This window comes from Pongo pygmaeus, chromosome 8 (genome assembly GCF_028885625.2).
Source record: "Pongo pygmaeus isolate AG05252 chromosome 8, NHGRI_mPonPyg2-v2.0_pri, whole genome shotgun sequence".
In the NCBI taxonomy this organism is placed as follows: domain Eukaryota; kingdom Metazoa; phylum Chordata; class Mammalia; order Primates; family Hominidae; genus Pongo; species Pongo pygmaeus.
This window is the reverse complement of record NC_072381.2, coordinates 47,055,997-47,080,228: the sequence shown is the minus strand read 5'-3', so window position 1 is coordinate 47,080,228 and position 24,232 is coordinate 47,055,997. Positions and strand designations below refer to the sequence as shown.

Here is a 24,232-nt window from a genome sequence, read left to right as displayed (position 1 = left end):
AGATGGTGCAGGGAAAAGTACATATCAATATGTCAAAAGGAACCTAAATCCATACCCAACACCCTATAAAAAATTAACTCAAAAAGAATTATAGACCTAAATGTAAAACTTGAAACTGTAAGACTTATAGAATATATGAGACAATTTGTGACGCTGGGTGAGGCAAAGATTTCTTACATGCACTATCAAAAGCAGAGTCCATAAGAGAAAATTTTGGGCAGGGCACAGTGGCTCATGCCTGTAATTCCAGCACTTTGGGAGGCTGAGGCGGGTGGATCACCTGAGGTCAGGAGTTCAAGACCAGCCTGACCAACATGGCGAAACCCCATCTCTACTAAAAACACAAAAATTAGGCAGGCATGGTGGCGGGCGCCTGTAATCCCAGTTACGCGGGAGGCTGAGGCAGGAGAATGGCTTGAACCCGGGGGCAGAGGTTGCAGTGAGCCGAGATCGCATCGCACTCTGGGAGACAGAGCAAGACTCCATCCCCCCAAAAAAAAATTTTTTTTTGATAAATTGACCTACACCAAAACTAAATACTTTGCTCTGTGAAAAACACTATTAAAAATAGAAAAGACAAGGCACACGCCAGGCAAAAATAATTGGATAACATGTGATACAGAATTTGTATCAAAAATACACAAAATTTCTTAGAATTCAACCAAATTAAAACAATGTGCAAAAGATTTGGACAGATATTTCATCAAAGAAGACACAGACGGCAAATAAGCACATGAAAAAATGCTCGATACCATTAGTCACTAAAACTACAAGATACCACTCTATGCCTAAAAGAAGGCCTACAATTTAAAAAGACTGATACTACCAGGTACTGCGAAAGATGTAGAGTGAAGCAACCGGAAGTCGCATAAAGTTATGGTGGCAATGGAAAATGGTATAAACACTTTGGAAAACAGTTGGGTAATTTCTTAAAAAATTAAATGTGTACCTATCATATGACCCATTTAGTCCATTCTGAACTACTTATTTACCCAAAAGAAATAAAAGCGGTGGTTCACATAAAGACTTCTACAAAAATTTTCATAGCAGCTTTACTCAATAGCCAAAACCTGGAAATAATTGTTTATCAACAGGTTAACAGATAAATAAATTGCTATACATCATACAATGGACTACCCACTAGCCAACAAAAAGAAATGAAGATGCAACAGCATGGATGAATCTTGAAATAATCATGCTGAGTAAAAGAAGTTAGACAGAAAACAGTACATATTGTAGGATCCCATTTCGATTAAATTCTAAAGGGCACAACCTACTGAATAGTGACACAAGGCAGCTGAATGTACCTGGCGATGGAAGAGGACAGGATGGAGGGTTACAAAGTGGCGTAAGAAAACTGTGGGGGTGAGAAATGTGTTCATTATTTTGATTGCGGTGATGGTATATTCACATATCAAAGCTTATCAAATTGTGTACTTTAAACACTATAGTTTACCATCAATTATACCTCACTAAAGTGATTAAAAAAGAAACCCACCACACTTTCTTTTGAAAACAGAAAAGACGATTCTTAAGTTCCTATGGAAAAAACAATAAGCAAGTGAGAATAGTCAGGAGAATCCTAAAAGAAGCCCCCCAGCAGAACAAAAAGGGAAAGAAACTGTTGAGACACGGTTTTAATAACTGGTGTCTTAGTAACGTGATAAAGCCACATAGAGTACTAAATTATAGTAATAATAAATGAACCAACAGAGATCAATGATATTAACTAGAAAACCCAGAAAAAAAAATTATATATATATAAAGAATACATTCACATACTACAGACTAGGCACAGTGGCTCATGCCTGTAATCCCAGCACTTTAGAAAGCTAAGGCGGGAGGATTGCTTAAGCCCAGGAATTCAAGGCCAGCCTAGGCAACATGGCAAGCCCCCCCATCTGTACAAAATATTTAAGAATTAGCCAGGCATGGTGGTATAAATTTGTGGTTCAAGCTACTCAAGAGGCTGAGGCAGGAGGATCTCTTAAGCCTAGGAGTTTGAGACCAGCCTGGGCAACATAAAAAGACTGTCTGTACAAAAAAATTTTAAAATTAGCCAGGTGTAGTGATGCAAGCCTGTGGTCCTAGCTACTCGGGAGGCTTCGGTCTGCGAGGGTGAGGCTGCAGTGGGCCATGACCACACCATAGCACTCCAGTCTGGGTAACAGAGCGACATCCTGTCTCAAGACAAAACAAAAATAATGACCTTCCAAAAAACCATGTGGCAGTTGCAATCCATAAAAATGACTCAATTCTAACACTTATGAATCTATCTTATGAAATTAAAAAGTGTGAGCCAAGAATTATTTCAAAGTTGTTCAGTGTGGAGTTCTTTATAAAATGAACAAAGTACAAAACTACTTAGATATTGAAAAAATTGTGACTTCAATAATAGTATAATAATAAATATTTTATTTATTTTAAATAAAATATTTTTTATTTAATTTTAAATAATAAAAATTAAATATTTGAAAAAATTTAATGACAAAATTTATATAAAGTACATCACTTAAGCAATCCTCCTGCCGAAAATTATATAAAGTACAACTAAAAAGGTTTAAACACATGATTTTTAAATGACTAGAAGGAAATAGTTGAAGAAGCTAACAAAGGTTTTTTTATGGGTTGGTAGAATTCTGGTATGTTATGTACTTTTCATTCGAAATTTTTCACAATGCATACTACCTTTACTATGAAAAAAATATGAAGGTTATTTGTATATATTTTTCACATCACACAAAATCTATTTTCAACAAACACACGATTAAAATTTATGGAAAGTTTCTCACTTTTAAAGTCCATATGTAGTAAATCAGCCAACTGAGAAAATAAGATCATCATAAAAGGAAAACCCAGAATATTACGTGGTTCATTACTCCTGTCTGAATTCCCCAAAGCATTTGACAAGTGACTATTATTTTCAATTTGACTATTGTCTAAGATACTGAAGAAGATAAAGTTTAGAGAAGCCAGTCTTCCTGAAGAACTCAGCTCTTTACTTACCATCTTCTGCTAAGACCTTGGCTGCATCTTTATCATCTTCCCACTTTCCAGTCACGAAGCAATCTCTGATACTGTTCATAACCTTACACAGAAAAGTCAGCACTTAGGTGAGGTGTTCCAATTACTCAGCAAAACAACTCTAAGAAATGGCAGTAGGTGACAACTTGCCTTTAAATATTTCCCACTTTCATGGATATTCTCATTCCAAATGAGCCCAGGAAATAACTTTACCTTTCATGGAGACAGTATAACCACAGAGATAAAACACATTAAGCAGCAGACAGGGAAAGTATTAAATACTACTAGTCTACTGACCTCATAAGTAAACAAACAGATAATTACTAATTTAACTGATTTTCAATTTTATTAAGGTTTCTAAGGCGATGCAATGAGACAGTAGTTTACAAAGTTGGTCTTGCTACTTGTTAATCTAAACCTGTCTGTTTGAAAACTTAATTCCTATAAAATGGGAGAAGATATTTGCAAATTATGTATCCGATAAGGGACTTATATCCAGAATATATAAACAACACATACAACTAAGTAATCCAATTTTTGAAATGGGCAAACAACATGAAGAATATGTACAAATAGCCAATAAGCACATGAAAAGATGTTCAACATCATTACCTATCAGGGAATGCAAGTCAATACTACAATGAGATACAACTTCACCCCCTCTAGGATGGCTATAATCAAAAAGACAGATAATAGCAAGTGCTGGTGAAGAACTGGTGAAACTGGAACCCACATACAGTGCCAGTGGATAAGTAAAATGGCATAGTCACTTTTGAAAACAGAAATGAGACAGTATATAAGGGAAAAAAATCTTTAACTGTTTTCAGTAGTCATATTATTCTGACACTATTTTGTGTGTAATATGGGATAAAGCAAATGAGTAATTATGCGATTCTCTAATTTCATCATCTGCTGATTCAACCAAGGAATAATTCTCCAGTGGAAGAATGAATAAGATGTAGTCCTGTATATGAACTGGAAATATCTATATGAGCTCTCCTGGTTCGGGTCACTGAGAAGGCCTAGAAGTAATGATCAACTCATGGCAGTAAGCATTCCTATGCCTAGGCTGTCATGTTGAAATACCATTTCCCACTAAAAGAAATCAGGATTTCTTATGGGTGATTCCAAGTGCTCTCTCATATCATAGAGCAAGAATTGATAAAGAATGACTATGATTGTAACATAAGGACTCAGGAGCTGGTGTGCACAGACTCTTACAGGCCACAGGTGGGATAAAGAGGAGCTTCAATAAGGGATAACAGGTGCAGGAGCACAAGGCACATCAGCTACATTTATATCCATGACATCACAGTGAAACTTACAAACAAGTATCCTTTGGAGAATCACTCCAAAAACTGATTAAAAAATCAAGCATGGGCCGGGTGCAGTGGCTCACACCTGTAATCCCAGCACTTTGGGAGGCTGAGGCAGGTGGATCAGGAGGTCAGGAGTTCGAGACCAGCCTGACCAACATGGTGAAACCCCATCTCTACTAAAACTACAAAAAAATTAGCCGGGCATAGTGGCGGGTGCCTGTAATACCAGCTACTCGGGAGGCTGAGGCAGGAGAATGGCATGAACCCGGGAGGCAGAGCTTGCAGTGAGCCGAGATCGTGCCACTGCACTCCAGCCTGGGCGACAGAGCAAAAGTCCGTCTCAAAAAAAAAAAAAAAAAAAAAAAAGAAAAAAAAAATCAAGCATTTACCCTATATATATGGAAGTGGATAACCGAATAGTAAAAGAGGAAAAGTTTCTCTTTAAAGAAGTATTACAGCTAATACATAAAGAGAAATGATTGAATGGAACATCACCACTCTACATTCTTAAGAAATTGGTATGGTTCTAGGCATTGAGCACCAACAACTGATAACATCTAACAGCATCAAAAGGATACAACCAGTCTTTATGCGCCTCCTAATGAGAAAACACCATCACCTGGGAAGCAGTTTCACCGAAAAATAAAAATCAAATTTAAATCCCATCCAACTGCTAGATGTTTTGTCTACAGGGTAACTAGAAATACGTGGCTATTTAAATTAATCTTAATTAAGATTAAATAAAATTTAAAATTTAGTTCTCCAGTCTCATTAGCCACATTTAAAGAGCTCAGTAGCCACAAGTAGCCACACCCACAGCTCAGATATACATTCCTCTCATCACAGAAGTTCTACTGGTATTGCTCCATACCCATTCACAGGAAATACAGGAGGGCCTGGGAAACTCCAGAGGGATGCAAAGCAATCCACAAAATCCAGAATACAAGAAACTCTACAGACCAAAGACTTGGTTTATTAAATAAAATGTAACCAAAAAAAGAAATGGGAAGGAAAGATTGTTGACTAAAAATGTTAAAAGATAGACTGAAAACAGTAGTGCAGATCAAGTAAAAGTAAACTGTGATGCTTGTGAAGCGTGAAGGAGGAAACCAGGAAGAAAAGGAAAGCATCACCTTAAGAGGCTGGACTACACCTCCTTCTACAGGGAGGAAGGGGACTGTGGCTGGTGTCGCAATTGAGCAGCAAAGCTTGATTTCCCAGCCTGAGTGCTGAGTACAGGGATATTCACCTTCTGGCAACCCATTAGGCTAAACAATTGTTTTTACGTGGTTTTCTATATCTGTATTAAATTTCACCATTAAAAAATGGTTAAATAAAATCTCATAAAGTGTATTAAATGCTATCTGGCGAATTACAATAGGCAGTATGATAGCAATTGGGCCTCTGTGAGAAGTGACATCTAAGCCAAACTGAATTGACAAAAAGAAGGCAGCCTTTGGAAGATCAGAACATTCCAGAAGAGAATATAGAGAAAGGGGCTGGCGCGATGGCTCACTCCTGTAATCCCAGCACTCTGGGAGGCTCCAAGGCAGGAAGATCACTCGAACCCAGAGTTCGAAACTAGCTCAACATTGTGAAACATTATCTCTACAAAAAATGCAAAAATTAGGCAGGCCTGGTGGCTCATGCCTATAGTCCCAGCTACTCTGGAGGCTGAGGTGGGAGGATCCCTTGAGCCCAGGAGGTCATGGCTGCATTGAGCCATACACTTGCGCCACTACACTCCAGCCTGGGCTGCAGAGCAAGACCATATCTCAAAGAGAGAGAGAGAGAGAAAGAGAAGAGGTCTAAGAGGAGGGTAAGCTGTGGTGAGTTTGAGTACTGAATGAATTCCAGTGTGACTACAAAATGGTAAGCTGCAGGAAGAACATATACAGGTATCACAGATTTCTCTATGCTTACAAATAGCAGAAACTATAAATGTTAACTCAGGGATGCTATATATATCCTAGTGATAAGACACAAAATACATCTGATGTATAAAAACTTATGTGTGATGTTTCAAAATAAAGATGCACACTACTGTCCACACTGGAAGCTGAACCTGTCCTCTGTGGGCCATGTACATGGTCTAACTAAACTCAGAACATGTTACTGCTTAGGATGCATGAAGCGCCCACTACAATATCTGGGAGAATGACCTGTAATCCTGTAAAAATAAGAAGCCAACAACAGGTAAGCAATATTGACATCAGATAATCTTATTCTAGAACAATTCTCTAATTCTCTAATAAATCAGATGTACTACCCAGCCTTACCTCCTCTAAATCCCAGTCATGGGGGGCCTCCACAAGAAATCTGGAGCAGTCCAAAGAGTCAGCCTTGTGCTTACACTCTCTGTCAGGCTGGTTGACACGAAACAACCCTCCAAGCTCTTCTCCGGTATCACCATCTTCTTCTTCATTATCTTCTGTCACTAAAGAGCACACCACGGCAGAAAAGTGAGAACAAAAATTACAGCCCTAGAGGACTCATTGTTTTCAACCAGTTAGGCCATGAGTCTTTGAACTCAGGAACTGAGGGCCTCTGTCTGTGGTGGGTATGGCAATGGCCACATAAGAGTTAGGCATTGAGAGGGCAGGGCAGCCACAGATGAAGAGAGCCAGGAAGCTATTGCTCTACATGTGTGAGGCTCCTGTGCTCCTGCACGGGAGTAGCTAAGAGGCCGAGAAGGAGTGAGAATACTAGCGGTGAAGGGAGGGAAGGGACATTTAAAGGCAGAGCTTTAGATTATTAAAGAAGAGCTCTAAAGAGTGTTGAGCCTCTCATCACTAAGAGTACCTAGACAAAACCTGAATGAAAATCAGTATACAACAACCTTTCCAATTCAGTGGGCTGAGACCAAATGTCACACCATGTGGCCTTGATCTCACCATGCAGTAACCAGGGAGCACAATGTAAAGTTCACCACTATATATTTATTTTTGCATTAATTCTACCAGAAAGAACATATTGGTAAGTTTAGTAAAGCATAAAATCAGAGGACGAGGGCAAAAGGGAGAACAATATGTGTTATACGGGGTTCTCATTCTCAGAAAGGAAAAAAATAAATATTTTTATGGGCAGAAATATTTTTCTGGCACTAATCTACAAAAAAAACTCTCATGAAGGACTTTTAAATAGGGGACATAACATGATGCAATGGATGGTATTTGCATCAAGTTTTACAGCACACCCATAAGTCTACTTTATAAGACCAATGTGTGGTCCTCATAAGCTGATGATTAGAGACATCTGTCAAATATGAAATGTGATGGACAGCAATTATGGATGTCAACAATACCAGCCCAATCCTCCAACCAATTCCCTCATCTAAATAATCAGAGAAACTAAAACATTTCCAGCTCTGAACCAGAATTCTTTACCTGTCCCATAAATAAGCTTTCGGAGGTTTGGAGCTGCTTGCTGCTGCCTCAGAAAGGCCTCAGCTGCCTTTCTGGAAAGGTCTTCCTTCCACTTGAGGGCACCTGAAACGACCAATGCCAACCTCCAGTTAGGCTTGTTCATGTGTCTCCCCTCCCTTGAGATCCATCCACAATGCAGCTTTTCAACAGTTAACAAAATCACAGAATCAACAGACCCCTAAATGTAGACATTCCTTTGGGTACCATTTCGAGAGCCAAGTTCATAGCAGCAACCAACTACATTTAGGCTTACCTGAGGTTTCTTTGGAATCATTATTTTCTTCCTTGTAATCTTCTTCCTCTTTGAGTAAATTTTCTATATCACTGGTCTCATCAATTAAGTTCCGTGGCCCCAGTTTCTGACCACTGCTCACTTGAGAAGGCTTTGAAAGCTTTTTTCTAATAGCCTCTTCATTTTCTGAGTCTTCTTCCTCTGCACTGAGTGAGGAGCTTTCTTCAGATTCATCTTCAGATGCAAACACCTCTTCAGCTGTGCAATGTCCAGAATCGAAAGTGGGGAGAGCTGCTTTCTTCATCAGCAAAGACTTCTCCAGATTCACACGGTCACTCTGGCAATTAGCTGGCGACAGCCCTGCTTTACTACCTTCTCCAGCAGCCTTTGATCCTGAAATGCCCTTCTCTCCTGCAGTGCAGTCCTCTTCTTCACTGCTTTCATCAGCTTCCTCCGCTTCCCCTTCTTCTGCTGAGCTCCTCTCAAGGTCATCGTCACTGTCAGCAAATGCTGGCAAATCCATTTCACCGTCTTCTTCCAACTCCTCAAGTTTCCGTCGTTTGACGCCCTTAATAGCCATATACTGATCAGTCATCTCAGCATTTTCCTCCTCTTCTGCTTCCTCATCACTAGAGCCATTTTCCAACCCGTCATCTTCAGACACTTCATCATCTTCTTCATCATCACTATCTCCAGGTTCATCTTCATCTCCAAAAATGGCTTTCCGACGCATTCGACCAGTTTTCAAGTCCATTTGTTTTTCCTCCTTTGGCATCATTAGCCTGTATTACCAAGGAAATACAAAATAATTCAATTTGTACATTAATCAGCTAATCTAGAAATGGCAATATAGTCAATGAAAATACAAAGAAATAGAAAATGTCAAGGAATTGTTTAAGATGACATAGCATAGGGAAAATATGATCTGATAAACATTGGAAGAGTTAATAAGCAAACTCGGGCATGGTTCCCTAACACCACACTTCAAAAGAACTTATAGAGAGAATAAAGGAATAACCCTTAAAAAACAAAAATCTAATTTTAGGAAAAAATTGCTCAAAAGGGAAGTTACTGTTTTGTAGATCTTTTGGAAAGCTGATTAATTTCTAAGCTAAAAACACGTGATCCTTAAGAGAAATGGCGAAGTCCAGGCCCAAGGCAGAAAGAAGGCAAAATGAGCCTGGATCCTCTTGTTCCGTCAGAAAGTGAGAAATGCTCAAAGACTAACAGAGACAGTTGAAAGGACACAGGAGACAGGCTGAAGGCGCCTGCAGCCAAATCTGGGACAGCATAGGCATCAGGAAGAATAAAGATAGTGATGGAAAACAACCCATGGAACAAAACACAAGTGCATTAGTCAGTAGTGATACCGAAATAAAGGGGAGAAGAGAAAGCTCTTTGTTAAAAATGCCAGCTAACAAACGTAGGAGGAATGACAGAGGAAGAACATCCATTTTAAGTCACCAGTGCTATAACTGATACAGAAGAATCATCAGGAAGCTAAAATCACAGGATAAAAGAAAACTGTATGAAGCTATTTAAAGTAGCAAGATATATAAAATTATGAAAACATAAATTTGAAAAAACTGAAAATCATACCATAAGAGATGGATAAGTTAGAATACAGCAATAATAGGCCAGGCGTAGTGGCTCACATCTGTAATCCCAGAACTTTGGGAGGCCAAGGCAGGAGGATTGCTTGAGCCCAGGAGTTTGAGACCAGCCTCCTGGGCAACATGGTGAAACCTAATCTCTAGAAAAAAAAAAAAATTAGCTGGGAGTGGTGGCACACTCCTGTAGTCCCAGCTACTTGGGGGGCTGAAGCAGGAGGACCACTTGAGCCTGGGAGTTCAAGGCTGAAGTGAGCCAGGATTATACCACTGCACTCAAGCCTGGGAGACAAAGCAAGATCTTGTCACAAAAAAAAAAAAAAAAAAAAGAATACACCAATAACAAAATGATGACTACATAAAGACTGTATAGAAGAAGGAAACGATCAGAATATAGAAATAAAATTATGTATTTTAACTGTAACTATATTAGAAGAGAGTATTCTTGTAGACAAGGATGACTAGGATATGCAAAAGTGAAAATAGCTAGTAATCTCATTATAAAGGAGTGATCTTTCGGCAAACACTTCGTACCTGTCAGGCATTCTGCTAGGTAGTTTATGCACATTGTACCAAATTACATACTAGATAATCTCAAAATTTTCAGATGAATTTTACTGGGAGTCATAAATCAATACAACAAAACCAATGTTTTGCAAACATCTGCTATGTATAAAGGTATACAAATTCCCAACCCAGACTGAAAAATAATTCACATAAGCCATACATCCATGGAAACCTACCCACAGGAGATAATACAACATAATCTAAATAAAACTTTCAGAGACAAGGCATGTGGCTTCTGGATAGCCACAAACTCCTTGACTCTGCTCTAGTGTTTTGGCCACCAAAAGAAAGCCAAGTGGCCTCAGGTCTCTTAAAAAACAAAAGGCAACCTATGGAAGATGGCGTGGTATTTGAGGAACATTTGGGGTCTGTTGAAAAATGCATCCTGCAATTTATTTCAAGAAAAGACTCCCTTGTAATGTCAGGTAAGTGAAGAGCCCTCAGAGACACATGCACACACAAAGAAAAACAAAACAACGTAGAATAAATCCCACCAAAATGTGTTATGATGGCTGAATTACAGGTGATATGATCTTTTGTAATATATCTTTTTATTAAAAATAGAAAAAAAGCAGACTTACCCTTGATTATCTATATCCTCTGACCCAAGTGGCTTGGAATCAGAAAACAGCGTCACTCGACTTGAAGCCATCTTGGCATCAATGGTGGAGTGGGTAGAGATGAGACTCTGGACCAGCTCATGGGTGGGCCCCACCTCGTCCTGTCAAGACCACCAAGAAAGGGCACGTGAGGAAAGCACAAAGATCCTGGAGAGACACTGCTTTCACTCAGTTTCTCAAAATTATCTTAGACACATTTCCTAAGAACCTTTCTTAATGCCTCAAAAAGCAGAGAAGAAAATCCTTACAACAAAGCTTGAAATGGATCCCCATCTCCATTAAACTTTTCCAAAGTTCAGGGAGCATATAACCTGATAACCTAAACACCTAGCTAGAAAAACCTCAGCTCCAAAGCTACAACAATGCTAGCCTTTCTAACATTTTAAAATAACCCTGATTTTAACCCAATAAAATTCCACTTCAGAACAAAGAAATAAATATTTGAAATCCACTTTAAAATACAGGATGAGGAGACCACTGTGAATGAGAAAAAGACCAATGAAAGCTGGAAAGCACACTGATTTTGTAGAAATGGGGATGGGCCGTGCAGGCGCCACATGGCAGCAATGCCTGCGCTGGGGCCGTGGATCAAGGAGGAATGAAGGAGAGGACTCTTCTGCTTGGTACAATGAAAAAAAAGTATTCTTTTTATCCTATATATTTACAATATGCATTTGGGCCTTTATTATAAGTACAAGAGAAAAATCTTCAATAAATAAAAGCTGAGTACATTACTTTTTGTGATTAAAAAATAGATTCAGAAAGAATAATGAGAGTTCAGAGAAATGACTCCCGTCTCACCGATACCTGAAAACCGTGGCTGCCACCAAGGTCAACATAGACAGCGTCTTTGTCATACAGCACACCCCCAACTCCAGAAAGAGGCGCATAAACCAGCTTCTCCTTCTCATTTAAACAGCGCTTCTTTTGTTGTTCAGGAAGAGCACAAGGGTCTGGGAGGAAACTGATGTCACTCACGGCAAAATCTCCTACCCCTGGAAGAAAGAACCCAAAAGCCAGCTTCAGCTGACAAGAAGTCAGAAGTATCTACCCTTGACTAGGGGTTTAAATATGATCCACAGTCCAAGAGCTTAACCCATGACACTAAAGAAGGGCATTGTGCCACACTGGAACAGTGGCCCTCTAGCTACAAGACAAGAGGTCAGAGAAGACGGGATTCGGTAACACCTTTGTAGGCCTACACATAGCTGGCTTACTTTTAAAACCTCCAGCAAGGCCATCTTCCCTTGTTTGGTCATTTTTCAGTTTTCCTGAGAAATGAAGCCATCCCAAGAATCCTATGTGTAATTCTAGTATGTTCTACAACAAGAGAATACCTGGCATGTGAATTTGGCTTTTATTTTTCAAGTGTGCTCCTCTTAAATAACCATAAAGTGACACCTTCCGGTCACATTTGATGTTTGTTCGGATATCCTCTGGGTTTGTCAAATCTTCCATCCTAGAAAAATAAATTCAATCACAGCAGAAATGAATGCCAAAAGTTCCTATACCTCCTTTCATGTGTCAATGATTCATCACACTCTTGTCCACTAAGCACGTCATTTAGAAAACTAGAAAATGCAGAAATAAGGAAGCACCATTCACTATCCACCAGAGGAAAAGGGGCAGACACACAACTGTATCTCTAGGCTGAAAGTGATATTCATTGCGTAAGACACCAGACAGGGAGATGACGTCCACCTGGGGTCGGGGAAGAGTGAAGAACATATTCAGAAAATCCCTTTCTGGAAGAGGGCGAGCCTGTGCTCTGCGATTTTTACTGTGGTTTGGATTCTGGCAGGTGGAAAAAGGGAATTCCAGGCTGAGAAAACCACACGAGGAAGAGCACAAAGGAAGGAAACAGAAGGAACACACGAAGGACTCAAGCACCCGGGCACGAAGGCAGCATCACTGAAAACTGAGGCTGAACGTAGGATGGGGCCACATCCTGCAGCCTTAAATACTTCGAAGTCCTCCCATTTTCCTAAACATTTCGTAATTAATTTACTCCCAAAGGCACGGCATCTTTGAGCAAGACATAAGTAGACATTTTCCATCAACTACACTTCTACCCCCACTATTCAAATCGGCACAAAATAAATCCTATCACTGTTCTTTTTCTAGCCTTTTTAGCTTTGAAATATATGGCCCAGGAAGAAAAAGCTTAAAATCATATTTTACCTGTCTGCCAGGATATAAGGGTGAGAAGTTTGCCATGTGAGAGGCCTAAACTTCATAACTGTAATAAAACGGCCCAGATTGTGGATTTCTTGGTTTTGATATTCTCCATGCACCATTCCAGAAAGGTAGAACAGCTTGGCACCCTAAACATTAGAGGAAAATTAAAAATTACATTTCAATTAAATTATCATCAATACTGCAACAAAATAAAAGCTCTAAACAAGAAGCAATCCTAGGAAGGGAGACTTCCAGCAAAGCCACTGTCCTGAGGCTTCCAGAGCCTTGCTGGCTTCTTTCAGGATTTATCAGAACCCCACAGAGGCAGACTGCTCTGCAGCCGAGCCGGGGCATCCATCTAAGTATGGTGAGGAGTGGGAGGTGAGGCGTCTGAGCGCAGAAACGGTTCTGTGGCCGACGGACCAGAGCAGTATAGAAAGGAAGGGGCAGCGCCTGGTCCTGTAACTGGGAGAAACTTCCGATGTACTCTATTAAGTCCTGACCCCAAAACAGCCAGACACTGCCTGGTGCAGCAGGTACAGAGACAAATGAGATACACCAAGAGGCCCAAAACAAGCACTCTTTTGAGGGAAACCTTCCAGAAGACTGAACACACACACAAAGGAATTCAGCAGGCCAGAGACTGAACACATACACAAAGGGAATTCAGCAGGCCAGAGACTGTGAACACACACACAAAGGAATTCAGCAGGCCAGAGGCTGAACACATACACAAAGGAATTCAGCAGGCCATAGACTGTGAACACATACACAAAGGAATTCAGGAGGCCAGGGACTGTGAACACACACACAAAGGGAATTCAGGAGGCGAATCCTAGAGAGACGTTTAGTAATGTCTCTTTAGTATTTTTTTTTTTTTTGAGACAAGAGTCTCTGTCACACAGGCTGGAGAGCAGTGGCGTGATCTCAGCTCACTGCACCCTCTGTCTCCTAGGTTCAAGCAATTCTCACTTCTCAGCCTCCTGAGTAGCTGGGATTACAGGCGCACACCACCACACCTGGCTAATTTTTGCATTTTTAGTACAGATGGGGTTTGGTCATGTTGCCCTGAGCTCAAAACTCTACGCTCAAGTGATCTGACCGCCTCTGCCTCGCAAAGTGCTGGGATTACAGGTGTTAGCCACTGCACCCGGCCTCTTCAGTCTATTTTAAAAGGATTATACTGTTAGTATCCAATAATTATTTCTCTTCATACCGGGTAAACTTCTGTCCAGAACCTGTGTTTTAATCGCTTCTTTGTCTTCTTCAGTTGCTTATTATGCTTGAAGGAGTCGAGGTGGGTGAGAACTCCCATAATTTTAGGAAAGCCATGGACTTGACAGATGTTTAGAAACTCAAACGTTTCCATTTCAAACCCAAAGCTGGCATCTATAAGCATCAGAACCTAAAAGCAGAACACATCAGTTCTCAAAGAAACTACCAAAACAGACCACCTACACTAAGGGTTGGCAACTGCCACGGGCAAAATCCAGCCCATCACCTATGTTTGTAACTAAAGTTTTATTGGAACATAGCCACATTAATTCATTTACATATTGTCTATGGCTGCCTGTGCACTGCAACTGCAGAGCTAAGTAGCTGCATGAGATGTGATCCACAAAGCCAAAAATATTTACTATCTGGCCCTGGATGGAAAAGTTGCACTCCAGACTAAATCAAATGACTACACAGGTATCATCCAGACAGAGAAACCACCACCCTCTGACTTGCTCTAAAAGCCCACCATAAGACAATGTCCACTAGGATATAAACTTCCATTATAAGAATTTTAATGTATGAGAAGTAACTCAGAAAAGGCTGGGTCTAACCTGGCCCTTACCTAAGAAATCCTAATTTAAAGAAATCAAGTTTTCTGTAAGGTATTTTTAAGCCAAATAACAGGTCTCTGGCATCCAAAGAATGGGAAGAAAGTGATAATCAATGAAATACATTAAATATGTACAGAAAACCAACCTCTTCTTTCAATCGCCTCATAGAAAAAAAAAAACAATCTGTTTTTTGTTGAGAAGTATGCAGTGGAAACCTCTATCTTATATGTTAATTTGGATAACTCAATTGCTCAGAAATTTTTTTTAAATAGCTACCAGTTTAGAATTAGGTCAAAAAAAAAAAAACAGATTATGATGAATGGTGGTCTATAAGAAAATATAAGTAGATGAGACCAATTTTTAAAATTTAAGATGCTTCAAAGATGCAAAATAATTTCAGAATTGATTCCTGGAAACTTCTAGTTTAAGTATTAAAAACACTTCTGTTCTTATCTTTGCATAGATAACTAAAAATAACAAAAAAAAATGGAAACAGAAATGCCCATCTTTGATTAAACTACGAAATGTTCAAAATCCGAAACCACAGAATATATGAAGGTGGGCTTGTGAGAAAGCACAGCTGCCACTGTGGACTGAGGCAGCAAGCACAGCTTTCCAGCAACACTAGACCAGCTCAAAGGACAGGCGGAATATCCTCACGCTACATTTGATGCCACAGAGTGCCAGGGAGCAAGCAGCTGGTTGTAGGGTCAGGAAGAACAGGGAGCAAACAGTCCCTCAGCTGCCAGTCTTTGTCATCTAAGCCAGTGTTACTCCCCTAATCCACACACGCCTGTACACACCCAAATCCACGTATTGTGTGTGCCTTTGCTGGACACAGGAGGCTTTGGCAATCCACAGCAGAGCAGTCAACATAAGCTAGGCTAAATAAATTATGGTGCATCCACAGAATGGAATATTATATTAAAAAGGAGGCAGAGCTGCAGTACTTACTGATTATATACCTCCAAAATACATTATATGAAAAAAGCAAAGCATAGAACAGTGTGTAAAATAAGCTACCATTTGTTTTTAAAGGGTGGCATGTGTGTTTATATGTATCTAAAAGGGTACTGCTCTGCAGGGATCTGAGAGACCAGCGGTTATACTAAGGAAAAAGAAAATGCACATTGTGTGCACCCTGCATTACAGTTAGAGTACTTTACCAAATGTGTGTGTTCCTTTTGAAAAATCTTTAAAAGATTTACATAATAGGCATCTCTCTCAATGATGGTTAAGAGGCTGGGAAGGGGAGCAGGGAGGGAGGGACAAAGAGGGAAAGGTTAACAGGTATAAAAATACAGTTAGAATAAATTCTGGTGTCCAACAGCACAATAGGGTGACTATAATTTATTATATAATTCCGAATAACTATAAGAATGAAATTGAAATGTTCCTAACACAAAAAAATGATAAATGTTTGAGGTGATGGATATCCTAATTACCCTGATTTGATCATCACACATTGTATGCTTCTATCAAAATACCACATGTACCCCATAAATATGTATAACTATTATGTATCCATAATAATTAAAAATAAAAAAAAAGTAAAGGCATCTCTTAATATGTATGTCTTTAAAATTAGAAACTTGCTATATTTTAAATAAAAGAGAAACAAATGACTTGTATGAACTATTTCAATCATTTCAAGTACACAAGATTGAGTAAGCTTACACTATGTTAATAATAACACTTATTTTTACTAATAGTAACATTACATGTTCAAAATTTGAATGTTATTTAGTTTTCTGACATTACAATGGCACAATTTTAAAATCTGTATTACTTTTTACTTTATATTTTAGGAGTCTTCCTGGGCCAAAGTATAAAATCTGTAGCTCTCTGTCACCAAACAGTTGTCTAGAAAAAACTAAATAAAAATGAAAAAACCAAGGTATCTGTCACCCCACACTTCCTAATCAATATGGCTTTTTTTTTGCTAATTTCTATTTTATTTTTGCTAATTTAAAAGACAGTTAATAGAATATTAGAATAGTGAACATTATCATTTCCATAAATGCAAGAGCATTTACATTTTCCATATACTGAGTACTGTCTAGATTTTTTTATTGATAAACTGACCACTTCTTCAGGGCAATTCATGTACTTACTTTAGCATTATTATTAAGGATGAAGGTTCTGGAACCATCAGGAACAAGGGTCCCAACTTCACGCAAGTTACTTAACTGCTGGGAGGCTCTATTTCATCTTATGTAAACTACAGATAATACCTACTCAACTCAAGGGTGTATCAAGGGTTTATGTAAGCTAAATTTGTAGAAAGCAGTTAGCACAGTGCCAGGAAGAGTCCAAGAAGAAATGGTACTTACTATGATATATTTGTATGTATATATGTATACATATTAATGAGCTCTTATTAGTTGTGTTCATTAAAGGTTTTCTCCATCCTGTGATTTGCTTTTAGATTTTGGAATACATTTCATTGTGCACATTCCATTTTTTATTATTAATATAACAACATTTATTGCCATAATTATCATCAATTCAATCATATCTACCGTATCACTGATGATGACCATGATTCTTTTAATAATCATAAGACTCTCTTCCCTTCATCACGGGATAAATAACCTATCACAATGCTGTAAGTCTCCATCAGCACCCCAGGCTACCCCCTGCTGACTTACCAGATCTGCCACTTTAGCCAGATCAATCATCATGTTAATGTCACACCCACATTCAATAATGGTGAGTCTGCGCTTTTTACCTGTAAGTGAAAAGACAAAAATTTTACTTTAAAAAGACCCTGAAAAACTCTAACCATCAACTCTAATATTCATTTTTTAACTGCATCCAATAAAACATCATATACGTTTACAGGAGCGTACAAGAAGTTCATTTTTATAGGCAAAAACTGGTAAAATAAAATAAATTCCATTCTGTTTTTCTTGCTGTGTTCTAAATTTAAATGACATCAAAAGTCTACCCAGATGAATAAAAGTGCTCAAAAAGGGAAAATTCTGACTGCACAGGCTCCATGATAACCATGATCCTGCTGTTCAGCTGCAGGCCAATGTCTTTGCCTCTATCAAAACTTCCCGTATTCCCACTATAGCTACAAACATCCTCAAACATAATGCAGCAGGATATTCATAACAATAATTATTTCTAAATTAAGGTAAAAATAAAACAGTCAAGAAAATATGGGCTGGGCACAGTGGCTCTCGCCTGTAGTCCCAGCAACTTGGGAGGCCGAGGCAGGCGGATCCCTTGAGCCCAGGAGTTTTGAGACCAGCCTGGGCCATATGGGGAAACCCCATCTCTACAGAAAAAAAAAAAAAGGAAAAAAAAGAAAAATTAGCCAGGCGTGGTGGCATACACTACTCAGGAGGCTAAGGTAGGAGGAATGCTTGAACCTGGGAGGTAGAGGCTGCAGTGAGCTGCAATTACACCACTGCACTCCAGCCTGTGCCACAGAGTAAGACTCTGTCTCAAAAAAGGGAAAAGAAAATATGGATGCTCCAAAGATAAAGAAAAGCCTCAATCCAACTATATTATTGCAATAACAAGAGATTTCAGATTGTACATTCCCATTCTACCACTGGAAGTTTGTTTCATTTTCCCTCAAACTCGGAAAGGTCACCATCTCCCAAAGCAGACAATTCTCACAGGAAAAAGAGAAAACTCGCACTTCCACCAGAATGTGGCTTCATAAGGCAAGCATATGCACCTGGCACATAGGAGGTGCGTGCTGTCTGTTAAATGATGTGTTCACGGTGACCAGGCCTGCTAGGCCCTTCCAAGGAACATGTTTGGCAAAGCCACAGAGCAGTCAGGATAAAATATAGTGAACATTATCATTTCTCATACAAAAAATGGAGGAGGAAACCAGGAAGAAAAGGAAAGCATCACCTTAAGAGGCTGGACCACACCTCCTTCTACAGGGAGGAAGAGGACTGTGGCTGGTGTCGCAATCGAGCAGCAAAGCTTGATTTTCCAGCCCGAGTGCTGGGTTCGAGTATCTTCCTGCTTTGGAACCTCCCAGAGTGCTGGGAGGAAATGTGAACATTATCACATCCTTATCTCTGGGAACTTACCCTTTTCTGAAGCTATAGCCAACTTAGTAATACTAAGTATAAGAGAGGTAGCATGATATGACAATATTTAACATGTTCCACTCAAGAAAACAACTAACGCATGCATGTCCCTCAGATGACAACAGCCACGCCGACGCTGTGTCTGTGGCGGCATGTCCTACCTGACACGATCGTCACAGGGCCTCTGATCTCGGTCAACTTCTGCCGGGTAAAGTTCCGAATGAGGCATTGTATCAAAGTGCTCTTTCCAACTTTTGGAGGTCCCATCACCACTACCACTATTGGTGGGGGCTCTAGTGGAGTTCGATCAACCACTGGAATATGATGCTTTTTTGTCTTCAAATCCTGAGTCCTATTCATTAAAAAATAAACAAATAAATAAATAGTAAACTCACTTTTAAGATAGAGTAAAAGGTATCAACCTTATAAGTAGACTTTTTTGGTACACTTATAGATATGAGTACTTTAGCACATTTTATAGAGAGTACAACAGACAATATATAAATATAATTAACTTGTCAATTAACTTGTTAACTTCTGGCCCCATCCAAATAATTGCTGTTCAATAAAGATCTAACAAGATGACTTCAATACTATAGAGAGCTGAAAATTAAACACTCCTTAAATCTGACTGTTTTAAGAGTGATTTTGATAGTTTTTTAAAAAACCAAAAGGTAAATATCGAGGCAGTACATCATAACAGATAAGAGCAGAGGCTCTGGAGTTACATTTAGCTCTCCTACTTACGGGTTATATGTTTGGAGGTAACTTTTTTTCTTGATCTCAGTTTTCTTACCCATAAAATGAGGGCAAGAATGATTCCTACTCTGGTAAGGCTGCTGGAATGATTTAGTTGAATAATGTTTAAAGTACACTGCTAGGCATATCACAAGGGCTCACTAAATAAAGCTATGTTAGTATTAAATATTGTAATTTTTGTATTTTATATTACAACTATGTAAAACATACCTGGGGGGAAAAAAGCACACTATCACCATAGAAACAGTTTAAAATTTAGGAACAAACAAATTCTATAAATTCTTGTATCCTGGGCAATAAACACCAACCAGTGTGCAGATGCTGCAGGCAAGGCAGCTTCTATGGGAAAAGCTTCTCACGTTTTAGTGAAAGCCACACACCATGCATCTCCACGTCCTTTGGAGCTGGACTAGACTCGTGAATCCAAATGTCACCTGTGAGAGGCTCCTACTATTTAAAAAGAACCAATGGAAGAACGACCAGACCGTAGCCTAACATACCTGTGAAAGGATCGAGCCATCCGCACAGCAGACTGAACTGCAAAAGCTTTGGGATTTCTCTTCCGGGCATCTTCTTCGTCTCCTAGCTGGAGATCCTGAAGATGCCGCTTCTTTTTCTTTGCAGCTTTGGGTCCACTGTTTTTCTTTCTGTGTTTCTTCTGGTCCTTAGCCTCCATAGTGGCTATTTACCAGTAACAAGTAACTCTAACCTACAAGGAAGAAGGTTGGGGTAAGGAGATGGGAGAAGCATTTTACAATCCAGGCAATACCCAGGGAAAAACAGTAAATTTCATTTATTTCTTTATGAAGAGATGATGTATTTGTTCACTGAACAAGGGTAGAAACCGCTTAACCATCCCCAATTTCATTTCTCTCTGTTATTCTATAAATTAGATGAGTTACCTCTCCTAAGATTACATTTTATGGTTGTTACTTTTTATTCATCTTAAGTGTCAACATCAGCAGTATCTATTTCTGCAAGGATAGAAATATACTATATCTGTACTTTTCAGCCATTTAGCCACTAGCCACATGTGGTTACTTACAACATACTTAGGAAACTGAAAAAATGAGTTTTTAATGAATTTCATTCTAACTCTAAATAGTCACATGTGGCTGCTATACTGGACAGCTCAGACCCAGGTATCAACTGGACTAATGAAGTGGTTTCCTAACTTAAACTAAAACTTAAATTTTAATAAAAAAAAGTGAAACGTTTTTATGAACCTCCAATATGATCGCAGTATTACTTTTAGTACCTGTTGACTCTGTAAAACTCCTAAATTACAACTTATCTACATACATTTGAAAAATAGCAGTATCTGTACGTGTGAGATAGGACTGGTTCTGGATGATACCTGGAGACCCCATGAACTTACAGAGAACCTTCCAGTGATTTCTGAGTTACCTCGGAATCTGTGGCTAATAAATTGGTAATCACTGAATTAGTGAGTTTTTTTTAGGAAATCGGGCTGCATAAAATCTGACAGCTTGATTAAAAAAAAAGCGGAGCGGGATGCCATTTCATTCAATTAAGGTACTGTATTCATTCCGTTGAATAAATATTTGTGTCTGTCTCCGATGTGCTAGGCACTGTGCTAGTAAGTGGATACAGCTATTATCTGACTTGCAGAGGAAATCCAAACTATTATCTTCCGCGCCATGCAGTAAGGGCGACATTGGAAGGCTACACAGGGTGCTACCGGAGCACGGAGGTGAGTCAGAGGCTTCCCACAGACACACACACCAGCGGAAACATAAAGTCTTTATATATCACCATAATGTCAAGAGCACTGGCCAGGAGTTAGGAGAGCTGGGCGCTAGGAACGCTTTGAAACCGAATAGCTGTGTGATTTCAGAGATTATATTTCTTCTCTGCTATATTTTAGTTCGGAACTTGTAGTAATGTTTCTCTCCCTGTCTTTCTTCTTGGAGGGAAAAGCACAATTTGGGGTCAACAGATCCAGCTCAGGTCTAAGTCGCCTGCCGGGACCACGTCGCCAGGAAACGACGTCTCCCAGACACCCTCCCTCCCCGTCTGGGCTCTCTGCAGGGATTCATCACGTCACTCTCCCAATTACCCCAGGACACCTCCGGCAGATGAGAAATATGCCTCTCTTCGGGAGCAAAGATGACCCGGAGGACCCGGAGAGGACCTTCCCACACACACGACTCGCGATCTTCCCAGTGCCCCAGAACCAGGGACCCCACCGCCGTCTACCCCAACCCGCATCACCGAACCTGCTCGCAACTGCGACTCCTCAGGTCAGCATGGGCACCGCCGGAAACGGAAATTCACAGTCGCACTGACTCGCCGGAGGGAAACAAGAAGGCAGAAAAAAGAGACCGGCGTGGGGACGGCTTTCAGGGGAGAGCCTAAAGAAAGAGGGCGTGAACAGCTGAGTGCGGACGCAGGCGCCGTCCGCGCAGTGCGTTCCACCGGGTCCGGGTCCTTCCAGATTCCTCTCCACCCCGCCCTCGGAATCCGCGGCCTCAACTTCCGCGGTGGGACTCCGGAGCAGCGTGCACCGCGCTCGCTTGAGTCCTCGCCGAAGGCCAGGGCGGCTCTGCGGCCTGGCGCCGGTTAGTGTGGTGCAAAAGCCGGAAGGAGACACATTTGGTCCTGGCCTCCCGGCAGTCACCGTGCCAGGAAGGAATGGAGTGTCGCTCGATTTGGAGTACACTTCCTCCTCTTTAAAGATAACAGATGAGGGGGATCTCGCGTTCTGGGGTGCCCTAAAGCCCTCTTTTGGCATGGCGCAGTGGCTCACGCCTGTAATCCCTACACTTTGGGAGGCCGAGGCGGGAGGATTGCTTGAGCCCAAGAATTCAAGACAAGCCTGGGCAACATAGGGAGACTACCTCTCTCTCTTAAAAAAAAAAAAAAAAAAAAAATTAGCTGGCATCGTGCCGGGCGCCTGTGGTGCTTGTGGTCCCAGCTACTCTGGAGGCTGAGGTGGGAGGATCGCTTGATCCCAGGAGGCGGAGTTTGCAGTGAGCTGAGATGAGCCACTGAACTCCAGCCTGGGCAACAGAGCAAGACACTGTTTCTAAGAAAAATAAATAAAATAAAGCCCTCTTTTGCCAGGACCAACAAACCCTGAGGGCAGGGACAAACTGACCCAGCCTAAACTGCCTCGCCCTCCCTAGACCCGGGAAAGGGGCTTTCCCTGAGTGAACGTAGCATCTTGCCGTTTTCTTACTGCACAGCTTTGCCTTCCCAGGGATCCGCCCATTGCCACCTGAGGAAATGCCTTGGAGTCCATCTAATCCCCAGCCTAGCTACTTGGGACGCCTACAGAGCGTACATTGTCAGAGGATGCATCTTCCTCTAGTCTTGGAGGGTTTCTTTTCAATATGATCCCGCTGGTGCATTCAAGGCTCAATTCTACACCAAAAACTAGGACCACTCCTGTCACGAGAACACCAGGCGTCAGGTCCTCTCACAGGCACCTTGTTCTTGCCCTCACCAGCCCCCAGGTATTCACTCTGCATATTCTAGACACTGGGTGCTGGACTAGGGAGGCTACCCACGTGGCACATGCTTCCCTTATCCCTGAAGAGCTTAGAATGTTGTAACTTCTTCACACTACACCTCTTACTTCTTGAAGATTTCAGTATCCAGGTAGATAATCCTTCCAACATCCTTTTGGTCTCATGAAGGCCACTCCTGTCCTCTGCCCTACCTCAGCTTCCCTCTCCCTCCATGATCAGACCTTAGACCTTGTCAGGTCCAAGGACTGCAACCCCCACAGTATCCCACTCTGACCAGGTCTATCTATCCTCCTATCTATCCAGGTCACTCCCTATACTGCCCTGAAACAAAACTCCTGCAACCTTACCAGCACCTCTAATCCACATCTTACTACCTGTTCACTGTTTCTTCCTTCCTTTATGACCCTCTCTAGTGAGCCAGCTTAAACTCCATGGCCAACCATTCTCATTGATCCCTTGCACACCTCCTCAACTCGTGCACCTCCCTGTCATCTCCTATCTGCTTGGTAAGATGGGAGCCCTGGATAAACCCAGCTCTCCATCTATTCTATGCCACGACGATGCAACTAAACATGGCTGGAGGAAAACAGGACCATGCCAGCAGTCCTCACTTTAATCATTCTTTGCCTGGTCTATTCAATCTCCCATTGTTCCAAGTGAGTATTTCGCACTTCCTCCTCTCTGTTCAATCCTTCCCACTGCCTCTCCGTTCTTTGCCTCCTGCTTTGCTAAGAGAATAGAAGTGGTAAAAGTCTTCCACAGACTCCCACCTCCACCTCCACCCATCTGCCTCTTATTGCCTCCCTGTGGAGGCAATAACCTCTAGCGGTTGTGGATGAACAATCACTAGGTCCACCCAAAGAATCCTCCACTGGACTGCTGGATCCCATCATCTCTTACTGCTCCAGGGTGTCACTCCAGCCAGCCTATCCTCTCTCCAACGTCAGCAGTATTTCCCTTTCTACTGGACTCTTCTCATCATCACACAACATGCAGCTATTTCTCTCATCTTCAAAACAAAGAAATTACTGGACCCTATTTCCTATACCAGGACCTGCACCTTTTCTACGTTCTCCTTTGCAGCAAAACTTCACAAAAGAACGGTCAATACATA

General features: G+C 40.8%; 1 protein-coding gene across 4 annotated transcripts in view; it reads right to left on the bottom strand.

The window, feature by feature from the left end:
• BMS1 (BMS1 ribosome biogenesis factor) overlaps positions 1-22,459 on the bottom strand; it is a 48,231-nt gene extending 25,772 nt beyond the window's left edge. Inside the window, exons 1-13 of one of the 4 annotated variants that reach the window (XM_054435518.2) lie at positions 21,860-22,459; positions 20,125-20,328; positions 19,027-19,217; positions 17,456-17,535; positions 14,192-14,380; positions 12,979-13,121; positions 12,135-12,256; positions 11,605-11,792; positions 10,759-10,898; positions 8,022-8,782; positions 7,730-7,831; positions 6,623-6,780; positions 3,007-3,088 (exon numbers count right to left, since the gene is read on the bottom strand). In XM_054435518.2, the coding sequence (XP_054291493.1) occupies positions 3,007-3,088; positions 6,623-6,780; positions 7,730-7,831; positions 8,022-8,782; positions 10,759-10,898; positions 11,605-11,792; positions 12,135-12,256; positions 12,979-13,121; positions 14,192-14,380; positions 17,456-17,535; positions 19,027-19,217; positions 20,125-20,300 (2,332 nt within the window). In that variant the 5' untranslated portion in view covers positions 20,301-20,328; positions 21,860-22,459. Of the gene's footprint in view, positions 1-3,006; positions 3,089-6,622; positions 6,781-7,729; positions 7,832-8,021; positions 8,783-10,758; positions 10,899-11,604; positions 11,793-12,134; positions 12,257-12,978; positions 13,122-14,191; positions 14,381-17,455; positions 17,536-19,026; positions 19,218-20,124; positions 20,334-21,704 lie in introns of all 4 variants that reach the window. The other 3 variants (XM_054435520.2, XM_054435519.2, XM_054435522.2) reach the window with 3 other exon arrangements.
• Between the last annotated feature and the right edge of the window lie 1,773 nt (positions 22,460-24,232).